General features: G+C 44.4%; 1 protein-coding gene across 1 annotated transcript in view; it reads right to left on the reverse strand.

The window, feature by feature from the left end:
• Positions 1-6,727: 6,727 nt before the first annotated feature.
• adissp (adipose secreted signaling protein) overlaps positions 6,728-22,938 on the reverse strand; it is a 180,213-nt gene continuing 164,002 nt past the window's right edge. The window contains exon 5 of the mRNA XM_068041994.1: positions 6,728-7,196. Coding sequence (XP_067898095.1) covers positions 7,096-7,196 — 101 coding nt within the window. The 3' untranslated portion in view covers positions 6,728-7,095. The remainder of the gene's footprint in view (positions 7,197-22,938) is intronic.

Consider the following 22,938-nt stretch of genomic DNA (forward strand, 5'->3'; position numbering starts at 1 on the left):
TCAGGGAAGAGGGAGCTGTTCTGTTGGAATGAGCTTCACTTGAAATGGGCTGGGACCAGTGTCCTGGCCAATCGCATAACTAGGCTGTGGTCAAGGCTTTAAACTAATGGGGGTTGTGGGGGGGGGGGTGGTGTGGGGAGGGTTTGGGTAAAGGGAAATTTAGAAATCCAAAGAGAGAGGTCAGGACATCAGAGCAGGATAGCGATGTAGGTAACTCCCAACAGAATAGGACAGGAAGGGTCAGAGAGTTTAACAAAAATTGTACATCGGCAAATAAGGTCAATACAGGAAATAGAGGTAAAAAAATGAAATTAAAATTCCTTTATCTGAATCAACGAAGCATCTGTAGTAAGATGGATGAACTAGTGGCACGAATAGAAATAAATGATCTAGATCTAATTGCATTACTGAAATATGGTTACAAGGAGATCAAGGTTGGGCGATGAATATTCCAGGGTACACAATATTTCAGAGAGACAGACAGAATGGCAAAAGAAGAGGGGTAGCCTGATAGTAAAGGATGACATAAGGTGGGATCTAGCCTCAGAAGATCATGAAGTAGAATTACTTTGGATGGAAATTAGGAATAATAGGAGTCAGAAAACACTGGTGGGAGCAGTGTAGAGGCCTCCTAACAGTAGTTATATTATCAGACAGAACATTAAATGGGAAATTATTGGAGCATTTAAAAAAGGTAATGTATTAATTGTGGGGGATTTCAATCTGCATATAGACTGGGACAATCGAATTGGCAACAGTGGTCTAGAAGATGGGTTTGTAGAATGTTTTTGTGACAGTTTCTTGGAGCAATACATTGCAGAACTGACTAGGAGTAAAGCTGTCTTAGATCTTGTAATGCATAATGGAGCAGGGTTAATAAGCAATGTCATAGTAAAAGATCTATTGGGAAATAGTGATCATAATGCCATTGAATTTCATGTTAAGTTTGAAAGTGACACATTTCAATCTTAAACAAGAAGCTTAAACTTACAAAGGTATGAGGGGAGAAGTGGCAAGTTTAATTGGATAAATAAACTGCAAGGGATGGTGGCAAATGAACCATGGGAAACATTTAAAGAAATAATTCAAAGGGTTCAACAAAAGTACATTCCATTCAAAAACAAAAACTCATCAAGAAAGACCCATCTGTAGCTCACTCAGGAAGTTAAGGAGAGTATTAGACTAAAAGAAGAGGCTTACAATGTTGCAAAAAATAGTAGCAAGTCTCACAGTTGGGAGCATTTTATAAACCAGGGCCACCAAAAAGTTGATAAAAAGGAAAAATAATAGAATGAGACTAAACTAACCAGCAATATAAAAACAGATTGTAAGAGATTTATAAGTACATAAAAAGGAAGTGAGTAGCTAAAGTAGATTTTGGTCCCTTAAAGGCAGAGACAGGAGAAATCATCATGATGAATGAGGAAATGAGAGGCATTGAACAAATATTTTGCATCTGTCTTCACAGTAGAAGACACAAGTTTCATGTCAGAAATAGGCAGTAACCTAGGCGCTAAAAAGTGAGGAAATTAAGGATATTGATATCAGCCGAGAAAAAGTATTAGAGAAATTTGAGGGTCTAATATCTGACAAGTCCCCAGGACCAGATGACCTACATCCTCGGTTTCTAAGAGATAGCTGCAGAGATGGTGGATGCACTGGTCATGATTTTCCAAAATTCCCTAGATTCTAGACTCATCCCAGTGGATTGGAAGTTTATTTATTTATTTAGAGATACAGTACTGAAACAGGCCCTTCGGCAAGTTTGGAAATATAATATAGGAATTCAAGAAAGACTTGCTGGTTGATAGGTTAATTGGCCATTATAGATTGCCCCTAGTATAGGTAGGTGGTAGGGAAATATAGGGACAGGTGGGGATATGGTAGGAATATGGAATTAGTGTAGGATTAGTATAAATGGGTGGTTGATGGTCGGCACAGACTCGGTGGGCCGAAGGGCCTGTTTCAGTGCTGTATCTCTAAACTAAACTAAACTAAACTAAAGGAGAATGAGTAAAAAGAGGGAACTACAGGCCAGTTAGCCTAACATCAGTCGTTGGGAAGATGCTGGAAACTATTATTAAGGAAGTCCGAATATTGCACTTGGAAAAGCATCGTATGAATCGAACAAGTCAGCATGGTTTTACTAAAGGGAGATCCTGTTTGACAAATTTATTACAGTTTTGTGAGGATGTAACTAGTCGTGTAAAGGGTTACCAGTAGATGTAGTATACTTGCATTTGCAAAAGGCATTTAATAAGGTGCCTCCCAACAGGCTAATATGCAAGTGTGAGGTTATTCAATTTAGTAGGAAGAACAGAATAGCAGAATATTTTTAAAAGGCGTGAAACTTCTAAATGTGAATGTTCAGAAAGACTTGGGTGTACCCATACAAGGAACACAGAAAGGTAGCATTCGGGTAGAGCAAGCAATTAGGAAGGCAAATGGCATGTTGGCCTTTATTGTGAGGGAGTTGGAGTGCAAGAATAAGGAAGTCTTGGTACAATTGTACACAGTTTTGGTGAGACCAGATCTGGAGTCCTGTCTGCAGTTTTGGTCTCCAGGGCTGGAATTTTACGTTGAGCGGGAGGCCCTGCACACTGGCCAAAAATCAGGAGCGAGCCTGCCTCCGCTGGGCCTAGGGAACTATGCCAGGATTTTACGCTCCCCAGGCACCTCTCTGAGGCAGGAAGTCCCGTCACCAAGAGCTGCCAGCCAATCTTCTCCTTCTTCTTCTTAAGCAGCCCCTCTGGAACAAGGATGACGTTCTTCCACTCCAGGGTTGTGGGTCCTTTGGTGACTGAATAGTCCAATTCTGATATTCCAGGTCCCGAAGTTCATTTTGAGGAACATATGAACATATGAATTAGGAGCAGGAGTAGGCTACTCGGCCATTCAATAAGTTCATGGCTGAACTGATTACTCCACATTTCCACCTACCCCAGATAACCTTCCACCCCCTTGCTTATCAAGAATCTATCTACTTCTGCCTTAAAAATATTCAAAGGCTCTGCTTCCCCCACCTTTTGAGGAAGAAAATTCCAAAGACTCTCAGAGAAAAGATTTCTCCTCATCGGTCTTAAATGGGCGAGCTCTTATTTTTAAACAGTGACTCCTAGTTTTAGATTCTCCCACAAGGGGAAACATCCTTTCCACATCCACCCTGTCAAGACCCCTCAGGATCTTATATGATTCAATCAAGTCATCTCTTAACTCTTCTAAATTTCAGCAAATACAAGCCTAGCCTGTCCAATTTTTCTTCGTAAGACAGCCCATCCATTCCAGGTATTAGTCTAGTAAACCTTCTCTGTACTGCTTCCAATGTATTTACAACCTTCCTTAAATAAGGAGACCTTTACTGTACACAGTACTCCAGATGTGGTCTCACCAATGCCCTGTACAGCTGAAGCATAACCTCCCTACTTTTGTATTCAATTCCCCTCATGATAAATGATGCCATTCTATTAGCTTTCCTAATTACGTGCGGTACCTGCATAGCAACCTTTTGCGATTCATGTATTAGGACACCCAGATCCCTCTGCATCTCAGAGCTCTGCAATCTCTCACCATTTAGATAATATGCTTCTTTTTTATTCTTCCTGCCGAAGTGGACAATTTCACACTTGCCCACATTATACTTCATTAGTCAGGTCTTTGCCCACTCACTTAACCTATCTATATCCCTTTGTAGCTCCCTTATGTCTTTTTCACAAGTTACTTTCCTACCTATCTTTGTGTCATCAGAAAATTTAGCAACCATACCTTCGGTCCCTTCATCTAAATCATTTATATAAATTGTAAAAGGTTGAGGCCCCAGCACTGATCCTTGTGGCACAACACCTGTTAGCTAGCCAATCTTCTATCTATGCCAATATGTTACCCCCGACACCACAAGTTTTTATTTTCTGCAATAACCTTTGATGTGGCACCTTATCAAATGCCTTCTCGAAATCTAAGTACAATACACCCACGATTCCTCTTTATCCACAGCACATGTAACTCCCTCAAAGAACTCCAAGAGATTGGTCAAACATGATTTCCCTTTCACAAAACCATGTTGACTCTGCCTGATTACCTTGAATTTTTCTAAATGCCCTGCTATAACGTCTTTAATAATAGCTTCTAACATTTTCCGTAAGACAGACATTAAACTAACTGGCCTGCAGTTTCCTGCTGTCTCCCTCCCTTTTTGAATAAAAGAGTTAGGAAGATGCCTGTGCGTTGGTTCTTTTAATGTGGGGTGGCTGTTGCACACAGACTAGCACACGTTCCGAGCGAAGCAAGGTCTTGGTCCAATGGCAGGGATGGCCGAGACAATTGGAAACCAGGCTCCGCTACATGCACGGGGACTAATACACACACATGGCCAAGCACGGATGCAGGCCGTGTGGATCTGCGTCAAGGTGTTCTATTTGTTACTACTTTCTTGGAGCTCCCACATTGATATCATAACTGAGTGTTGAATACTCGTCTCGTGGGGGTGGGTGGGAAGAGAAAGAGTTTGGGGTTCAGAACTTACCTGTTTTAAAACAGTCTAAACTTAGATATCCTGAGTGGTGTGAAACAGGGCTGTGTTCTCGCACCCACACTTTTTGGGATTTTCTTCTCCCTGCTGCTTTCACATGCGTTCAAATCCTCTGAAGAAGGAATTTTCCTCCACACAAGATCAGGGGGCAGGTTGTTCAACCTTGCCCGTCTAAGAGCTAAGTCCAAAGTACGGAAAGTCCTCATCAGAGAACTCCTCTTTGCTGACGATGCTGCTTTAACATCTCACACTGAAGAATGCCTGCAGAGTCTCATCGACAGGTTTGCGTCTGCCTGCAATGAATTTGGCCTAACCATCAGCCTCAAGAAAACGAACATCATGGGGCAGGATGTCAGAAATGCTCCATCCATCAATATTGGCGACCACGCTCTGGAAGTGGTTCAAGAGTTCACCTACCTAGGCTCAACTATCACCAGTAACCTGTCTCTAGATGCAGAAATCAACAAGCGCATGGGTAAGGCTTCCACTGCTATGTCCAGACTGGTCAAGAGAGTGTGGGAAAATGGCGCACTGACACGGAACACAAAAGTCCGAGTGTATCAGGCCTGTGTCCTCAGTACCTTGCTCTACGGCAGCGAGGCCTGGACAACGTATGCCAGCCAAGAGCGACGTCTCAATTCATTCCATCTTCGCTGCCTTCGGAGAATACTTGGCATCAGGTGGCAGGACTATATCTCCAACACAGAAGTCCTTGAAGCGGCCAACACCCCCAGCTTATACACACTACTGAGTCAGCGGCGCTTGAGATGGCTTGGCCATGTGAGCCGCATGGAAGATGGCAGGATCCCCAAAGACACATTGTACAGCGAGCTCGCCACTGGTATCAGACCCACCGGCCGTCCATGTCTCCGTTATAAAGACGTCTGCAAACGCGACATGAAATCGTGTGACATTGATCACAAGTCATGGGAGTCAGTTGCCAGCATTCGCCAGAGCTGGCGGGCAGCCATAAAGACAGGGCTAAATTGTGGCGAGTCGAAGAGACTTAGTAGTTGGCAGGAAAAAAGACAGAGGCGCAAGGGGAGAGCCAACTGTGCAACAGCCCCAACAAATAAATTTCTCTGCAGCACCTGTGGAAGAGCCTGTCACTCCAGAATTGGCCTTTATAGCCACCCCAGGCGCTGCTTCACAAACCACTGACCACCTCCAGGCGCGTATCCATTGTCTCTCGAGATAAGGAGGCCCAAAAGAAAGAAAAGAAAAGAAACTTAGATATACTATTTATCCCATTTGTAGGAGCTGTTGCATTATCGATGTGATTATGACAACGTTAAGTTTAAACTAACAGTCAGTGACCAGTAAATTGTTACGTAAAATCAGGGCGCTGGCAGCTTAGTCCCAGCAGCGCCACGGGAGTGGTGGCCACTGCTGGGACTGCACCCACCCAGCAGCAGGATCATGGACATCGGCCCTGGAAGAGAGGGCCTTGGGAATGGCACCCCACCCCCTGCCTCCCACTCAATTTTACGAACCCCCACCACCAGCCCGCTCCTGTGGGAGCGACATAAAATTCCGGCCCATATTTAATGAAGGATATACTTGCATTGGAGGCAGTTAAGACAAAGGTTCACTAGATTTGTTCCTGGGGATGGTTCATTTTTGGTCTCAGGAAATCAAGGGATACGGGGAGCGGGCAGGAAACTGAAGTTGAGGCAGAAGATCAACCCATATCATACTGAATAGTGGAGCAGGCACGAGGGGCCTTACAATTTATTCCTGTTCCTACTTCTTATGTTATGAATATATAAATACAGATTCCCCCTTTCTTTTGTGAGGGTACAGTAGCATAGTGGTTATGTTACTGAACTAGTAATGCAGAGGCCTGGACTAATGGTCCACAGAGATGAGTTCAAATCCCACCACAGCAGCTGGGGAATTTAAATGCAGTTAATTAAATAAAAATCTGACTAAAAAGTTAATATCAGTAATGATGACCATGAAACTACTGGATTGTCGTTAAAAACCCAGTCTGAATCAATAATGTCCTTTAGGGAAGGAAATCCGTCATCCTAACACGGTCTGGCCTATATGTGATTCCAGACCCACAGCAATGTGATTGACTCTTAACTGCCCTGTAAATGGCTCAGCAAGCAATAAATGCTGGCCTTGCCAGCGACATGCAGATCCCATAACTGAATGTAAAAATTTAGGGGTGGGAAGTTAAAAAAAAAAACAAGTTAATTAAGAATGGATTTCATTTATTTATTTCTCCAATATGACAAAATAAACACATTCTGCATTGTACTCCACTGTACATTCACCACATATATCCCCTGATTTATTTCACACATAGCAAGGCAGACAGTTCCCACTCATCATTTAAGGACATTGCTCAGGTTTCCTTCACATTTGTGCAACTAAACTCCCAAAGGGAAGTTACATTTACAAGCAGAATACTGAAGTACCAAAATAAAGAGGGAGCGCGAGAAAGACCAATCTTCAGTTACAGTTAAACTTTGCGACTTATTTCACAGCTTAGCGAGCATGGCATTGTGTGGTAACACAGCGTGGCTGTTGTAGTTGAACAGAGCACAGCGTTCTGGTGTCAGCTAATCGAATCCCTGCCAGTCACTTTGCTCGGAGTCGTACTCAGGTTCTGGGCCTATGCACTTGACGCCTTCCAACAGCATGGGAGTCCCGTGGAGCCGGTCTGAAACACAAGCAAAAACAGGAATGATAGATTCCACACGTATTTGCATACCATCCATGACTCGAGTTACACAGAACTGGCTGATGCAGTGGAACTGTCATAAACACTTATAGCCCTGATAAAGACCTTGCGGCCCATCGTGTTACTGCTGGCTCTTTGAAAGACTTGAAGGAAAGAGTTGCATTTCTATAGCACCTTTTACAACCTCAGGATGTTATCAAGTGCTTTACAGCCAATGATGTACTTCTGAGGTAAAGTCACTGTTGTAATGTAGGAAATATATCAGCCAACCTGCATCCACAAACAGCAATTTGGGAACTACCCTGCTCCTCCTCTTTCACCTGAGAGTGAAGACGGAGCCTCAGTTTAACGTCTCATCCAAAGATGGCACTTCTGATAGTGCCACATTCCCTCAGTACTTCAGTGTGAGTATCAACCTAGATTTTTGAGTTCAAGTCTTTGAAATGGGACATCTGACTCAGAGATGAGCATGCTACCCACCTAGCCAAGGCGAGCTCAATCAAAAGATAAACTCCATTTGTCCTTCCTGTTGTATGTAAAGATCTTGTGGCACTACCTGAGGAACAGGGAAGTTCTGCCATGTCCTGACTAATATATATCCCTCAACGAGCATCACTAAAACAGATTATCTGCTCATCTGGCTCATTCCTGGGTTGAATTTGGCTGAAGTGTAGCAGCTCCACTTGAATGCCTTTGGCTATAGCACACATTGGGATGCCCAGAGGTTGTGAAAGGGGCCATATAATGCAAGTTCTGTCATCTTTCTTAATCTTGCCGCCTTCCACTCAACCCATAGCTCAGTGAGGAATCATCAGTTGAAAACTGTCATGAAGAGATACAAGCAGAGTTTTCTTCACAGCGAGTTTTTAAGAGCACAGAATGGTTTGCAACGAGAAATGGCTGGGGCAGAGACAACACCAACTTTTAAGGGGAAGAGCAAAATTAATCTTTCCCTTGTCACCAGATCAAAAACTTTTATGGTTTTAAAAACCTTGGCCCAGGCCAATATGATTACATGGCTGCCAAGATTCAGCATGAAGAAAGACAAACAGACACCAAATAGAATGATGTACAGCAAAATAAGGTGTCATGTTTTGAAACCAAAGCTGACAGCTCGCCTGTGGCAGAGCCTCCAAAAAGAGCAACTATATTAAGCTTTTTTAAAATTAATTCACAAGATGTGGGTGTTACTGACAAGGACAGCAATTATTACCCATCCCCAAATGCCCTGGTCGGGCAGGTGCCCCACCTGCCAGGACTGAGGTACACATTATTTCGCCACATGAACATCAAAACTTAAAATTGTGGCTGGGAAGGAAAGAGGGCCTATCACAAGGAATTGCCAAGCCCCTGACTGCATAATAACAGACAGAACTTGGAATGGACAAAGGGGCCACTCCCTGCTCCAATTTAATCCACAATGAACTTTTAATTACCAGACGTTGAAGCATTCCAGGTTAACTACTAAGATGGCCGAATACACAAACAGAAGTGGTCAGACCAGTTTAGTCATATGACTAACTGACTGTTGGAGTTTTTTGAATTTGAACTGGCCACAGGGTTAAAACTCAGAAAGCTGTCAGCTCTTGGTCTGAGAACACCTCCCTCCTGTCTGCTCTCATCTCACTGTCAACAGCTTTGGAAACCACTGAAGACATGAACTCCAAGAGACAAAAGTCTCCTACATGAACAAGGTTTAAGAAGAATACTGGACCCCAAGGAAAAGCAAGACCACCTACAATCAAGGACCCTACAGCGAGTTCGAAGCACAGTTAAAAAAAAAATCCTCTTCAGGGATTGCCTCAATCCTCTCCATTTTACTTTTCTTCTCTTTTCTGACTCTGTTTGCATGTGCGTATCGCATATGCATGCAAGCGTGGGGTGCAGCGTGTATCTCCAGGTGTTAACCGAATTAGAGTTTAAGTTTAAGGTTTAATAAATTTCACTTTTCTTCTTTAAACCTAAGAAAATCTGGTGTGCTCATTTCTTTGCCTTATAATTGGAAAGCTGTGAACTAGGAGTCACAACAAGGAAACACCGTGTGCTTAAAAAATTAAACCTTGTTACAATAAGACCAAGTGAAGACAGTAAAAGACCCCTAGACACCTTTCTCGCCTGGTGGTAACACCCTTGAAAAGGTGGCGGTGAGCTGCCTTCTTGAATATAACTGAATGGCTTGTTAGGCCATTTCAGAGGGCAGTTAACAGTCAGCAACATTTCTTTCCCTAAAGGACATAAGGGAACCAGATGAGTTTTTATGTCCATCGGTGGTTTTATGGTCACTGTCATTGATGCCAGCTTTTTTATTCCAGATTTATTTAATTCATTGAATTTAAATTCCCTGTAGTGGGATTTGAACTCATGTCTTTGGATATAGTCCAGTAACATAACCATTGAGAGTTATATAATGTATTGAATTATGTATTATTCTGCTGCTGAAAATGGCCACAGTGTTGTCCATTCCTGCGGTGAATTAGAGGCTGATTGCAACCAAGGAGATTCGGATGTAGGAACTGCAGGGCATGCTTTAACTTTTTCATACTTTTAAGCGTGACACATAAATTTGGTGGGGTGTGACTCTTAAAGTGCGACGGCCGCATCGCAAAATATATCTATACGCATGTGAGTGCAAACACACAAATACAACGCATATCTCTAGCTACACCAAAGGTGTTGCATACTTGCATGTTCTTCCTATCCACATTAACTTTACTTCGCTTGTCATGATTTTTTGGGTCACACATTCCATGTCAACATATACAACTGGAAAATTCTACGCCAACATTTCATAATCGAAAAATTCTCTAACAACATTTCACTATCTCACCTTGTTAATGAACCAATCAATTGACACAAAAGCTGGAAGTATTGCGAACTGTGAGGAGGATAGAGGTATATTTTGAGAGGACATAGACAGGCTTGTGGAATGGGCAGACAAGTGGCAGATGAAATTCAATGCAGAAAAGTGCGAATTGATTCATTTTGGTAGGAAGAACGAGAAAAGGCAATATAAAATAAAGGATATAATTCTGAAGGAGGTGCAGGAGCAGAGGGACCTGAGGGTGCATGTGCACAAATCATAGAAGGTGGCAGGGCAGGTAAATAAAGCAGTTAATAAAGCACACGGAATCCTGGGCTTTATAAATAGGGGCATAGAGTACAAAATCAACAAAGTTATGATAAACACTGACATTGTCTCAACTGGAGTATTGTGTCCAGTTCTGGGCACTATACGTCAGGAAGGATGTGAAGGCATTGGAGAGGGTACAGATAAGATTCACGAGAATGCTTCCAGAGATGAGGAATTTCAGTTACATGGATAGACTGGAGAAGCTGGGGCTGTTCTCCTTGGAGAAGAGAAGATTAAGAGGGGATTTGATAGAGGTGTTCAAAATCATGAAGGGCCGAGACAGAGTAGATAGGGAGAAATTATTTCCATTGGCGTAAAGATCGAGAACCAAAGGACACCACTTTAAGGTGACTGGCAAAAGAAGTAATAGCAACATGAAAAAACTTTTTTTTTAACACAATGAGTGATTCGGGTCCGGAATGCACTATCTGAGAGGGTGGTGGAGGTAGATTTAATTGAAGACTTCAAAAGAGGATTGGATAATTATCTGGAGAAAAAAATTGCAGGACAACAGGGAAAAGGCAGGGGAGTGGGACTAGGTGATTTGCTCTTGTACAGAGCTGGCATGAACATGACAAACTGAATGGCCTCCTTCTGTGCTGTAACAATTTGATGATTCTAAATAGCAATGATTTTAAACAGCTTTTTGTCCATTAATTTTCTAAGTAGCTTAAATTTGCAAGGCCCAAGAATAAGTTCTTAAATAAATAGTTTTTTTTACAAAAACAATTACTTATTTCACATGGCGTGGTTCAATTTGCCCAATGACTAGTCTTCTGTGACTTTTAATGCCTCCCTTGAAGAGCGTCTTCATGGCCTTAGCTTCTCTTAGAAGTCTGGGCTTTGACTCAAAGTTGCCCCAGTTGGAAGAATTAGTCATAGAGTCGTACAGCATAGAAACAGGCCCTTCAGCCCACCGCGTCCATGCCGACCATAATGCCTATCTATACTAATCCCACCTGCCTGCATTAATTCCATATCCCTCTATGCCTTGCTCATTCAAGTACCTGTCCAGATGCCTCTTACATGTTGCTACTGTTCCTGCCTCCACCACCTCCTCTGGCAGCTCATTCCAGATACCCACTATCCTTTGTGTGAAAAATTTACCCCTTTGATCCCCTTTAAACCTCCTCCCTCTCACCTTAAATCTATGCCTTCTAGTTTTAGTCACCCCTACCATGGGAAACAGACTCTGGCTATTTACCCTATGTATGCCTCTCATAATTTTATATACCTCTTTCATGTCCCCTCTCAGCCTCCTTCGCTCCAGGGAAAACAGACCCAGACGATACAATCTCTCTTTATAACTCAAGCCCTCCAAACCAGGCAACATCCTTGTGAATCTTTTCTGCACCCTCTCTAGCTTAATCACATCTTTCCAGTAGTGCGGCGACCAGAACTGCACACAGTACTCCAAGTGCGGCCTAACCAACGTTATGTACAACTGCAACATGACGTCCCAACTCTTGTACTCAATGTCTTAGCCGATGAAGGCAAGCCTGCCATACGCCTTCTTCGCCACCCTGTCTACCAGATCTGCGTATTCCAAACAGGTGCTGTATGTAAATTCTCCTGGCAAGCATCAGTCGGTTTCTGATGAAGGAAAGTGTGTGCCCCCTCTTCATGCAGAATTTGAAAGCTGCTTTTCCCCAAATGTATGGAAATAAACTGAAGATTGAATTTTCAAAGGTTCAATTCACAAATCATTAAAAAGTAGCAACGTGGGGTTAACAAGGTCAACAAAGCACTGGAGTTCATTGTTACAGGAATAGGATTCAAAAGTTATGTTGAACTTAACATCAAATCTTAATTGTACCACACTTAGAGTACTGTCCATATTTCAAAACTGATATAGAAGTACTGGAGAAAGTGCAAAAAAGATTTGCATGGTTGATGTCAAGCCTGAGAGGGTACAACTGTCTGGAAGGACTCAACAGGCGGGGGACTTGCTTCTGGAAAAGAACACAAGAAATAGAAGCAGGAGTAGACCATATGGCTCATCGAGCCTGCTCCGCCATTCAAAACAATCATGGCTGATCTTAGGATTCAACTTCACCTTCCCAAAGAGAAGGATGAGAAGTAGCCTGATGGAGATCTTTACCATTATAAAAGAGTTTGATAGGGGGGACATGGAGAAGATGTTTCCACTCGAGGGGGGAGTCCAGAACGAGAGCCATAAATAAAAGATAGCCACCGATAAATCCAATCAGAAATTCAGGAGAAATTTCTTCACACGAACAAAACAAATTAAAAAAAACTCACCCAAGGGATGACAATGTTGCACAACCTGCACTGTGTCATGTGAAACTTCAATGTCATTCATGTGAATTCTCTCACACTTAAGTTACACAGTGAGCAGTTGATATTGGAATAGTTTTCAATATTTTAAACATTAGAAACAAAGAAAATAGGAGCAGGAGTAGGCCATTCAGCCCTTCGAGCCTGCTCCGCCATTCATTATGATCATGGCTGATCATCCAACTCAGTAACCTGTTCCCACTTTCCCCCCATATCCTTTGATCCCTTACGACCCAAGAGCTATATCTAGCTTCTTCTTGAAAGCATACAATGTTTTGGCTTCAACTGCTTTCTGTGGCAGCAAATTCCGAGTTCCACAGGCTTACCACTCTGCATGAAGAAATTCCTCCTCATCTCAGTCCTGAAACATTTACCCCATATCCTTAGACTATGACCCCTGGTTCTGGACTCCCCCACCATTGGGAACATCCTTACTGCATCTACCCTGTCAAGCCCTGTTAGAATTTTATAGGTTTCTATGAGATTCCCCCCCTCACTCTTCTGAAATCCAGGGAATATAATCCTAACCGACTCAATCTCTCCTCATACGTCAGTCCCACCATCCCAGGAATCAGTCTGGTAAACCTTCGCTGCACTCCCTCTATAGCAAGAACATCCTTCCTCAGATAAGGTGACCAAAACTGCACACAATATTCCAGGTGTGGCCTCACCAAGGCCCTGTATAACTGCAGCAAGACATCCCTGCTCCTGTACTCGAATCCTCTCGCTATGAAGGCCAACATACCATTTGCCTTTTTTACCACCTGTTGCACCTGCATGCTTACCTTCAGCAACTGGTGTACGAGAACACCCAGGTCTCTTGCATATTCTCCTCTCTCAGTTTATAACCGTTCATAAACTAATCTGCCTTCCCGTTTTTGCTACCAAAGTGGATAACCTCACATTTATCCACATTATATTGCATCTGCCATGCATTTGCCCGCTCACTCAACTTGTTCAAATCACCCTGAAGCTTCTCTGCATCCTCCTCACAACTCACCCTCCCACCCAGTTTTAAATCATTAATGTATATTGTGAATAGCTGGGGTTCTAGTACCGATCCCTGCAGTACCCCACTAGTCACTGCCTGCCATTCGGAAAAAGACACATTTATCCTTACTCTTTGTTTCCTGTCTGCCAACCAATTTTCTGTCCATCATAATACACTACCCCCAATCCCATGCACTTTAATTTTACACGCTAATCTGTTATATGGGACTTTGTCGAAAGCCTTCTGAAAGTCCAAATAAACCACATCCACTGGCTCCCCCTCATCAACACTACTAGTTACATCCGCGAAGAATTCTAGCAGATTTGTCAAGCATGATTTCCCTTTCGTAAATCCATGCTGACTCTGTCTGATTCTACCACTGTTCTCCAAGGGCTCTGCTATAAAATCTTTGATAATGGAATCTAGAATTTTCCCCACTACTGACATCAGGCTGACAGGTCTGTAATTCCCTGCTTTCGCTCTACCTTCCTTTTTAAATAGTAGGGTTACATTAGCTATCCTCCAATCTGTATGAACTGTTCCAGAGCCTATGGAATCTTGGAAGATGACCACCAATGCATCCACTATTTCTAGGGCCACTTTCTTAAGTACTCTGGGATGCAGACCATCAGGCCCTGGGGATTTATCGGCCTTCAATCCCATCAATTTCCCACAACACCATTTCTCTACTAATACTGATTTCCTTCAGTTCCTCTCTCTCACTAAACTCGGTGTTCTCCAACATTTCTGGTGTGATGTTTGTGTCCTCCATTCTGAAGACAGAACCAAAGTATGCATTTAGTTGGTCAGCCATTTCTTTGTTGCCCATAATAAATACCCCACTTTCTGACTGTAAGGAACCTACAGTTGTCTTCACCAATCTTTTTCTCTTCACATACCTATAGAAACTTTTAGAGTCAGTTTTTATGTTCCCCACAAGCTTACTTTTCCCCTTCTTAATCAATCCCTTGGTCCTCCTTTGCTGAATTCTAAACTGCTCCCAATCCTCAGGTCTGTTGTTTCTTCTGGCAAATGTATATGCCTCTTCCTTGCATCTGATGCTATCTCTAATTTCCTTTGTAAACCATGGTTTGGCTACGTTTCCCGTTTTACTTTTGGAATAAACAATCGTTGCAGTTCATCCATGCGCTCTTTGAATGTTTACTATTGCCTCTCCCCGGTCATCCCTTTAAGTAACGCTTCTTAATCCATCATAGCTAACTCGCGCCTCATACCTTCGTAGTTTCCTTTACTAAGATTCAGGACCCTAGTCTCAGAATCAAGTACATCACTCTCCATCTTGATGAAGAATTCTATCATATTATGGCCACTCATCCCCAAGGGGTCTCGCACAACTAGATTGTCAATTATTCCTCTCTCATTACACAATACCCAGTCTAGGATGATCTCTAGTTGGTTCCTCAACGTATTGGTCCAGAAAACCATCCCGTATACACTCCAAGAATTCCTCCTCTACGGTATTGCGACTAATTTGATTTGCCCAATCAATATGCAGATTAAAGTCACCCATAATTACTGATGTTCCTTTATCGCATGCGTCTCGAATTTCCTGTTTAATGCCATTCCCAGCATCACCACTACAGTTTGGGGGTCTATATACAACCCCCACTAACGTTTTTGCCCCTTAGTGTTTCTCAGCTCTACCCATACAGATTCGACATCGTCAGAGCTAATATCTTCCCTCACTATTGCGTTAATTTCCTCTTTAACTAGCAATGCAACTCCACCGCCTTTTACTTTTTGTCCGTCCTTCCTAAATACTGAATATCCATGCATGTTCATTTCCCATCCCTGGTCACCCTGCAGCCATGTCTCTGTAATTATATCATACCCATTTACATCTATCAGTGCGATTAACTCATCCACTTTATTGTGAATGCTCCGCGTGTTAAGGCAGAAAGCCATAGGGCTTGTCTTTTTAACATCACTTGTCCCCTTCCCACTATTTTTCACTGTGGCCCTGTTTGATTCTGGCCCTTGATTTCTCTGCCTATCACTTTTCTTATTCCCCTTACTGTCTTTTTTTCTTGTCTTTGATTCCCCCTCCTCTGACTCCTTGCAAAGGTTCCCATCCCCCTGCCATTTTAGTTTAAACCCTCCCCAACCACTCTCGCAAATACTCCCCCTAAGACATCAGTCCCGGTCCTGCCCATGTGTTAACCGTCCAGTTTGTACTGGTCCCACCTCCCCCAGAACCGGTCCCAATGTCCCAGGAAACTAAAACCCTCCCCCTCACACCATCTCTTCAGACACGTATTCATCTGATATACCCTGCTATTTCTACTCTGACTAGCACGTGGCACTGGTAGTAATCCTGAGGTTTGAGGTCCTACTTTTCAACTTACTTCCTAACTCCCGATATTCTGCTTTTAGGACCTCATCCTTTTTTTTGTGCCAATGTGTACCACGACCACTGACTGTTCACTCTCCCCCTTCAGAATGTCCTGTAACCACTCTGAGACATCCTTGACCCTAGCACCAGGGAGGCAACAAACCATCCTGGAGTCTCATTTGCGGCCACAGAAACTCCTATCTATTCCCCTTACAATTGAATCCCCTATAACTATTGCATTCCCACACTTTTTACTCCTCCCCTGTGCAGCAGAGCCAACCGTGGTGCAACGAATTGGGCTGTTGCTACTTTCCTCTGAGAGGCCATTCCCCCCCAACAGTATCCAAAGCAGTATATCTGTTTTGCAGGGGAATAGCCACAGGAGATTCCTGAACAGCCTACCTAGTTCTCTTGCTCTGCCTGGTGGTCACCCATTCCCTTCCTGCCTATGGAAGCTGAGCCTGTGGTGTGACCACCTCTCTATACGTGCTATACACGATACTCTCCGCCTTGGAGTTGCCTCAAAGAACATAGAACTTGACAGCACAGAAACAGGCCATTCGGCCCAACTGGTCTATGCTGATGCCAATGCTCCGTACAAGCCTCCTCTCACCCTACCTACATCATCTCACCTGATCAGCATATCCTTCCATTCCTTTCTCCCTCAAGTGTTTGTCTAGATCCCTCTTTAATGCATCTGTGCTATTCGACTCAACCACTTCATATGGCAGAAGTTCCACATTCACATCGTTCCTTGTGTTTTTTAAAAATTCGTTCCTGGGATGTGGGCCTCGCTGGCATTTATTGCCCATCCCTAATTGCCTTTGAACTGAGTGGCTTGCTAGGCCATTTCAGGCGGCAGTTAAGAGTAACTACATTCCCGTGGGTCTGGAGTCACATGACGGCCAGACCAGGTAAGGACAGCAGATTTGCTTCCCTCAAGCTCGTTCGTGAACCAGATGGATTTTTACAACAATCTACAATGGTTTCATGGTCACCAATAACTAGCTTTCTTTTTAATTTCAGATTTATTAATTGAATTGAAATTTCACCATCTGCTGTGGTGGGATTTGAACCCATGTCCCCAGGGCATTAGCCTGGGCTCTGGATTACTAGTCTAGAGACATTACCACTATGCCACACCTCCCCAGATCTTAAACCAAGATCCTTGTACCTCCCAAGCAGTGCCTGGCCAATGCAGCTTGGGATTCAACGATGAACTGGACTTCCACCAACAGAGCTTTGGCCAGGCACCGACCTTCACAGATCACAGCAGTTGCTGATTCATTCCCTGGTCTAAGCTATGGTCGGCAGCATAGGTGCTGCAGTTAGCTAAATGACAATGAAAAGCAGTCTCACTGTTCTTAAAAACTCAACTAGTTCATGAATGTCCTTCAGGGAAGAGAACCTGCCATCCCTACGAGACTCCAGTCCCACACTTTGCGGTTGACTTTTAATGCCCTCAGGGTAACTGAGGACAGGCAACAAATAATGCCTTGGCAGTGTCGCCAGGGGACTTCATGAAGAATGCCCACGTGGGTAAGCTACTGGAGGGCCAATGATGCCTGTGAAACTGTGCCTCAGTGTAGGAGCAGTTAAGGAGAGAAACAGGATAACAAACAAAAGTCTCCAGATAAAACAAATGTAGAAACACACCTCAGCCAGTCAGGACCTTGTGCGGAGGAGCCGTGAAGGGAAAGTGGGTGGGATGGGCTGAGAGCAGAAAACTAAGATGGTGAGGAGGAGAGGAAGGGAGTACCATGTTGTACATATAAGAGGACTAAAACTAAGGCTGGTAGCAAGGAGAATTTTCTATCGATACCAGTAGATGTCAGTAGAGGCTGTCAAAGAGACTGTACTAGTGTCTGGGCTAAGATTCACTCTCACATACAAGCTGGTCTAGTGCCAAAGAGTACTTAAGCTACATTTCTTCTGGCATTCGTATACTTTCTCCCCTTAATACTGAGGATATTTTTCAAGTTACCAGAGCTCAGGGGAATATAAAAAGATAGTGGCATTGCCTGTCGAGGAGTGGAGAAAGTTAGGGTTGCCAACTCTGGTTTAATGCATTACTGGAGATTTCATCATGTGACCTATCCCCAACACTAGTTTTTTTATTTGTTCATGGGATGTGAATGTCGCTGGCTAGACCAGTATTTATTGCCCATCCCAAATTGCCCTTGAGAAGGTGGTGTTGAGCTGCCTTCTTGAACCGCTGCAGACCACGTGGGGTAAGTACACCAACAGTGCTGTTAGGAAGGGAGTTCCAGGATTTTGACCCGGTGACAGTGAAGGAACGGCGATATAGTTCCAAGTCAGGATGGTGTGTGACTTGGAGGGGAACTTGCAGGTGGTGATGTTCCCATGCTTCAGTATCTGAGGAAGTAGCGAGTTCCCAACACATTCACATGACACCAACTGGAAAGCAAGTACACTCATTACCCAAATGGATGCTAGACCATCAGTCAAAAAGCCTTTTCTTCCCCACCTCACCCATGTTTATAATTAACAAACAGAAGTGTTTAAAAGAAAATGAAAAAAAAAAACAATTTTCTGCAGGGTTAGCTTGCAGCATTGGCCTGGAGATTAAAGTACAATTCCTAGAGAACTCCAGGCCTATCGTGAAGGGTTGGCAGCCCTTTGGGTAGTTATCCCTGACCAACATTCCACCCTCTTAACCAATACCATAAACAGACTAACTGATCTTTCACCTCACTGCTGTTTATGGGATGTTGCTGATTGCTGTGTTTACCCATACAACTGTCACTACATTCCAAGTAATAACTCATTGTTTGAGCCATTTTGGTGTGATGGGAATATAAATCTAGAAATATAATGCTGGTCTCACTAAAAAGGACCATGAAGTTGTCATATTGTCACAAAAGCCAAACTGGTTCACGAATGCCCTTTATGGAAACAAATCTGCTGTCCTTACCCAGTCTGGGCCTGTGGTGACTCCAGTCCTAGTCCAATTTAGTTGACCTGTTGAAAGTGGCCTCACAAGCCACTCAGTCATATCACACTGCTATAGAGTATTTCAAAAAGAAAGTTTGCCACTACTTTCTCAGGAACAAGGGATGGGCAATAAATGCCAGCCTTGCCAGTGATGCCCAAATCCGGAGAATTAATTTTCAAAAGCCTATATAAATGCACACATTATTAATGTCCTCGTGCACACTGCACTGAAAAATCTCACGCGTTTACTCTCATCAACACTGGATTCTCAAATGGAAGGATGATGTTCATATGCTTTGATCTTGATTATCCAGGAGGGGGCAGTAGCTAGCTTGAAGCTCAGCCACTCCATCATAATCCCCAAATCTCAGGAATTCAATCACCTTCCCCCCTCCACCCACCCTCGATAATTGAGATGGGGTAAGGTTGTTTTCCTTAGAAAAGAGGCTGAGGGAAGATTTAATTGATGTGCATAAAATTGTGAAGGGCCTGGATAGAGTGGCTAGGTAAGACGAATTTCCGTGAGCAGAGAGATCAATAACCAGGGACATAGATTAAAAGCAACTGAGTCATTGGGAAGACAGTGGCATAGTGGTATTTTCACTAGACTAATAACCCAAATACCTAGGGTATTGCTCTGGGGATATGGGTTCAAATCCCACCATGGCAGAAGGTGGAATTTAAATTCAATTAATAAATCTGGAATTAAAAGCTAGTCTAATGATGACCAAGAAACCATTGTCGATTGTTGTAAAAACCCATCTGGTTCACTAATGTCCTTTAGGGAAAGAAATCTGCTTTCCTTGCCTGCTCTGGCCTACATGTGACTCCAGACCCACAGCAATGTGATTGACTCTTAACTGCCCTCTGAAATGGCCTAGCAAGCCACTCTGTTCAAGGGCAATTAGGGATGGGCAATAAACGCTGGCCTAGCCAGCAACACTCACATCCCATGAACGAATAAACAAAAAGGTTGGAGTCATTACGGCACAGATGGAGGCCATTTGACCTACTGAGTCCATGCTGGCTCTCTGTCGAGCAATCCAATCAGTTTCATTCCCCTGCTCTATTCCCACAGCCCTGCACATTTAGTTCCCTCAAATGCTTATCTAATTTTCTTTTGAAATTATTGTTTCTCTCCGCTGCCAACACCCTCGTAGGCAGTGAGTTCCAAGTCATTATTAGCAGCTGTGTAAAAAAAAGTTCTTCCTTGCATACCCGCTGCATCTCCTGCCTAAATCATTTAATCTGTGCCTCCTAGTACTTACAGCATCAGCTAATAGGGGCAACTTTTTTTTATCTACCTTATCTAAACCAATCACAATCTTGTACCCTCTATTAAATCTCTCTTGTTCCATGGAGAACAACCCCAGCTTCTCCAATCCACCCTTGTAGCTAAAGTCCCTCAACCCTGGAACCATTCTGGTGAATCTCCTCTGCACCCTCTCAAGGACCCTCACATCTTTCCTGAAGTGTGGTGACCAGAACTGGACGAAATACTCTAGTTCTAGCCTAACCAGAGCTTTATAGAGGTTCACCATAACTTCCCTACTTTTGTACTTAATGCTTCTATTTATGAAGCCCAAGATCCCATATGCTTTGCTAACTTAGTCTCTCAATATGTCCTGCCACCTTCAAAGATCGATGCACATGCACCTCCAGGTCGCTCTATTCCTGCATACTCTTTAGAACTGTGCCATTTAGTCTATATTGCCTCTCATTATTCCTTCTGCCAAAATGCATCACCTCACACTTCTCTGTACTAAATTCCATCTGCCACTTGTCTGCCTATTCTGCTAGCCTATGTCCTGCTGCAGTCAATTGATTTCACTCTGACTATTGATCACACCTCCAAGTTTGGTATCATAGACAAATTTTAAAATTTTACTCTGTATTCTAAGATCTAAGTCATTTACATATCAAAAAACAGTAGTCCCAGCACTGACCCTTGGGGAATACCCACTGTCTACCATCCTCCAGTCTGAAAAACAACCACTTACCACCACTCAGTGTTTTCTGTCCTTAAGCCATTTTTCATCAAAGCTGACACTGATCATCCCATTCCATGAGCCTCAATTTTGTTACCCAGCCTTTTCACTGCATTCCCTTCATCAACCTTCTCTGTTACTTCATCAGAAAAATTTATTTGATTAGTTAAGCATGATCTGCCTTTTACAAATTCATGCTGGCTATCCTTAATGAACTCAAACCTCTCCAAATGCTTGTTGATTTTTTCCCTGATTAATGTTTCTGAAACCTTACTCAACACAGATGGTAAACTCACTGACCTACAGTTACGAGGAATGCCCTTACAACCTTTCCTGAATAAGGGTATCACATTTGCCACTCTCCAATTGCTGTCTCCAATCAGGTCCGCTCTTCTCCATTCTGATTTATCAGTCGTTGTGTCACATTTACTATTCCCTGGTGCTCGTCTCAATAGGCTTGTGCACTGTTTAAAACAAGGACCAGCCTCTCTGTGTGTGGGAGTATTTGGAGCAAATCTAAATTTGTATTTACTTAACAACCACAGTCTTGTATCTGAAGCTGATTATTCTGTACTTTCATCTTTCATTGTTAACAATTGAGTTACACAGGTACTTAATATTCATTGTGTTAACCTTCCATCTGGTTATCTCCCAGGACAATGCGTAATCAATTATTAATTGGATGAGATAGTTATCTTTCGCTCAAATGACAGCACCAATACTATATATGTTTGCATGTGATTGGAAAGTGAGAGAGGGAAGGGGCGGGGCGAGAGAGGGAAGGGGCGAGGCCGAGAGAGGGAGAGAAGGGTGGGCTAGAGAGATAGAGAGAGAAAAGGGGTGGACTAGAGAGAGAGAGAGAAAAGGGGTGGACTAGAGAGAAGAGAGAGAGAGAGAGAGAAAGGGGTAGACTAGAGAGCGAGAGAAAAGGGGTGGACGAGAGAGAGAGAGAGAGAGAGAAGGGGTGGGGAAGAGAGAGAGAGAAGGGGTGGGGGAGAGAGAGAGAAGGGGTGGGGGAGAGAGAGAGAAGGGGTGGGGGAAAGAGAGAGAGAGAAGGGGTGGGGAGAGAGAGAGAGAGAGAAGGGGTGGGGAAGAGAGAGAGAGAGAAGGGGTGGGGGGGGGGGCTAGAGGGAAGGGGTGGGGCGGCGAGAGGGAAGGGGTGGGGCGGCGAGAGGGAAGGGGTGGGCGGCGAGAGGAAGGGGTGGGGCGGCGAGAGGGAAGGGGTGGGGCGGCGAGAGGGAAGGGGTGGGGCGGCGAGAGGGAAGGGGTGGGGCGGCGAGAGGGAAGGGGTGGGGCAGAGAGAGAGAAGGGGTGGGGCAGAGAGAGAGAAGGGGTGGGGCAGAGAGAGAGAAGGGTGGGGCAGAGAGAGAGAGAGAGAGAGAGAAAAGGGGTATGGACTAGACAGAGAGAGAGAAGGGTGGGCTAGAGAGAGGGTGGGGGGGAGAGAGAGAGAGGGTGGGGGGGGAGAGAGAGAGAGGGTGGGGGGGGAGAGAGAGAGAGGGTGGGGGGGGAGAGAGAGAGAGGGTGGGGGGGAGAGAGAGAGAGGGGTGGGGGGGGAGAGAGAGAGAGGGTGGGGGGGAGAGAGAGAGAGGGTGGGGGGGAGAGAGAGAGAGGTGGGGGGGAGAGAGAGAGAGGGTGGGGGGGAGAGAGAGGGTGGGGGGGAGAGAGAGAGAGGGTGGGGGGGAGAGAGAGAGAGGGTGGGGGGGAGAGAGAGAGAGGGTGGGGGGGAGAGAGAGAGAGGGTGGGGGGGAGAGAGAGAGGGGGTGGGGGGAGAGAAGAGAGAGAGAGGGTGGGGGGGGGGAAGAGAGAGTGGGGGGGGGAGAGAGAGAGAGGGTGGGGGGGAGAGAGAGAGAGGGTGGGGGGGAGAGAGAGAGAGGGTGGGGGGGAGAGAGAGAGAGGGTGGGGGGGAGAGAGAGAGGGGGTGGGGGGAGAGAAGAGAGAGAGAGGGTGGGGGGGGGGAAGAGAGAGTGGGGGGGGGAGAGAGAGTGGGGGGGGAGAGAGAGTGG

Source organism: Heterodontus francisci, chromosome 1 (assembly GCF_036365525.1).
Source record: "Heterodontus francisci isolate sHetFra1 chromosome 1, sHetFra1.hap1, whole genome shotgun sequence".
In the NCBI taxonomy this organism is placed as follows: Eukaryota; Metazoa; Chordata; class Chondrichthyes; order Heterodontiformes; family Heterodontidae; genus Heterodontus; species Heterodontus francisci.